At 33.0% G+C, this 2,252-nt stretch overlaps 1 protein-coding gene across 1 annotated transcript; it reads right to left on the reverse strand.

The window, feature by feature from the left end:
- Positions 1–495: 495 nt before the first annotated feature.
- On the reverse strand, positions 496–1,942 carry LOC108331312 (uncharacterized). The gene is made up of 4 exons (XM_017565967.2): positions 1,750–1,942; positions 1,443–1,659; positions 1,195–1,356; positions 496–1,112 (listed from the first exon to the last, which is right to left on the reverse strand). Exons 1-4 carry the CDS (start codon positions 1,921–1,923, stop codon positions 637–639), a joined length of 1,029 nt encoding a protein of 342 aa, XP_017421456.1. The 5' UTR covers positions 1,924–1,942; the 3' UTR covers positions 496–636.
- Between the last annotated feature and the right edge of the window lie 310 nt (positions 1,943–2,252).

The following is a 2,252-nucleotide window of genomic DNA, read 5'->3' on the forward strand; positions in this document are numbered from 1 at the left end:
AAACAAAAGAAACCCAGAACTAAGAAAATGATAATTGGAAAAGTAAAAAAAGAAAGCAAAGCAGAAAATTATGTATTAGTTGTTAAAGGGGATTCTTTTCAGTTGGTTATATCTCAATTTCCTCCCGAGCATGAAGGGAATCGAGAAACACAATGCAAACAAAAACCCAAAATCTTTGTATCATCTTTCATATAATCACTACCTTTTATCAAACTAGTAAACCAAAGACTTACAAGTTACAACACATATTAAACAATTGTTTTCTTTTCCTTTTTTAACATCTCTTCCAACATTTTATTCGAAAAATGTTTCTCTTTTATGCTAGTTCAAATTCGCAAGTTAAAATGTATAACTAACTAGGGTTAATAAAAAAAATTCATCAGAGTAATCAAAGCCAAGGATAGATCTATAACTGATAAAAAGAATTTGAAAACTTTATTCATTAGGAGAAATTTTCTTTACATGTTTTCCAGATGAATACAATATATTCCTACAAGAAAGAAGTAAGCTAAAATCACTGAAAGATAAATCATTTTGGCTTTATCTAATAACCAAAAGCTAATAAACTAGAACTGCATGTCCCCTTTTGTGTCAGATGTTATTGCATAGAGTCACATCAATCTAAACAAAAAACCTTCATGCATCAACCTGAGTTAAAGCCGGACCATCAAAATAATCTTCAGCAAAGATGCCTGTGTCTTTGAAAGAGAAGTTTGACCAGTACTCCATATCTAAATCTGAAAACTTAACGTGTGATAGATCCAACTGTGAATCTTCCTTCTCTGTTTCTGGGATGGAAAACTCATTTGGTATTGAATTTTCCAAAAATACATGAGAGGCATTGCAGTCTAATTCCCTCTTATCTTCTGTGTCAGAATCTGAATTTATAGGAGAAGGGTGAAGACTGGGTTTATTACTTATTTCTTCTTCAGGACAGACCACAACAGCCTCACAATGAGTAACAACATCCTTATTACATGTTGTAACAGATTTATTGGTTGCTGTTCCAGGTTGTGTTTCTATGATTGATGAGGTGGTGGTAACTTGTGAACCTGTAGCTGTGGAATTCACAATTAATGATTGAGTCCCTAATGGTGGGAGCACGTTTAGAGCTGAGAGAGAACATGAAATAAAAGTGTTAAAAATTAAATTGAAAAGATATTGTATGCTTAACATAGACAGAAACCATTATACCTTTAACTTGATTTTTCTTCCCAGGTGGTCTACCACGAGGTTTTTTTGCAATTGTGGGCGCATGTATTCCTTCACTATTCTTTCTCTTGTTAGACTGCTGCCAGTGTATGTTGTTGTATGTGTTTGTGTTCTGAACAAAGGAGGTGGTACCAGTACATACACCTAAAAAAAATAAAATCAAAACTATAACACTTCGAGGACTGTGATTTCAGGAATGAAAAAAAACACCAATGTTTAAATTCATGTACCTGAAGGGGTTTTATTCGTAACAGGAATATCTGTTGGGATTAGCCTCTGAAAGGAACGATAAGCATAGACGACATTTTGCACTTCCTGCACCAATTTCTCAACTCTGTACTTTTCTTGCATGATCGCAACCCTTTCTTGATTCAAGATTAAGTTTTTTCTCTTCAAAAATATATAATCATCGAGTATATGCTTTAAATTTAACGAAGGCTTGTATATCTAGAAAACAAAAAAGGAAGAATTAAATGAATTTGGTTAAGAGAGAAAGAGAAAAAGAGTTGTGCATTGTTAAAAGGAGAGAAAGAAAACCTGATTGAATGAGGAACCGGCGAAGAGGGAGGATGCTTCCATGCGGAAGGTGGCACGCGTATGCGATAAGTTGTTGGCGCAGAGATACTGGTCTACTATGAATGCAACTTGACTCGGCGAAATGTTAACCTTTCCGAACAATTCTTCCACTCCCAGGCTTTCTTGCATCATCATTTTTTATTTCTTTTTCAGAATTTCGAGAATGCAAGCAAAGAGAAATCGTGATGGCACTATGTGAGGACAGTTTGTATTTAAACACACCAGCTTCCCACCTTTTGAATAATTTTTTTAAAATATTTTATGTTTTTTCCATTTTTAATTTCCGCTTATCCTTTTATTCAATTCTTTTCTTCACTTCTATTTACTTAAAAATAGTTATTCTAAATTCTAATCACTCTTTTGAAATTCCAAGAAAAATCTATTAATTAGGTTCAATTATTCACTCTCAATTATAAATAACTTATATTTAATCAAATCTATGTTAATATATCAGTAAATTAACA

This window comes from Vigna angularis, chromosome 4 (genome assembly GCF_016808095.1).
Source record: "Vigna angularis cultivar LongXiaoDou No.4 chromosome 4, ASM1680809v1, whole genome shotgun sequence".
Taxonomy (NCBI): Eukaryota; Viridiplantae; Streptophyta; class Magnoliopsida; order Fabales; family Fabaceae; genus Vigna; species Vigna angularis.

Coding starts and splice junctions, on each gene's coding strand:
- LOC108331312 (XM_017565967.2), bottom strand. CDS start 1,923: ATGATGATGCAAGAAAGCCTGGGAGTGGAAGAATTGTTCGGAAAGGTT. Junction 1,660..1,749: donor CCGGTTCCTCATTCAATCAG/GTTTTCTTTCTC, acceptor TTTGTTTTCTAG/ATATACAAGCCTTCGTTAAA. Junction 1,357..1,442: donor TACGAATAAAACCCCTTCAG/GTACATGAATTT, acceptor TATTTTTTTTAG/GTGTATGTACTGGTACCACC.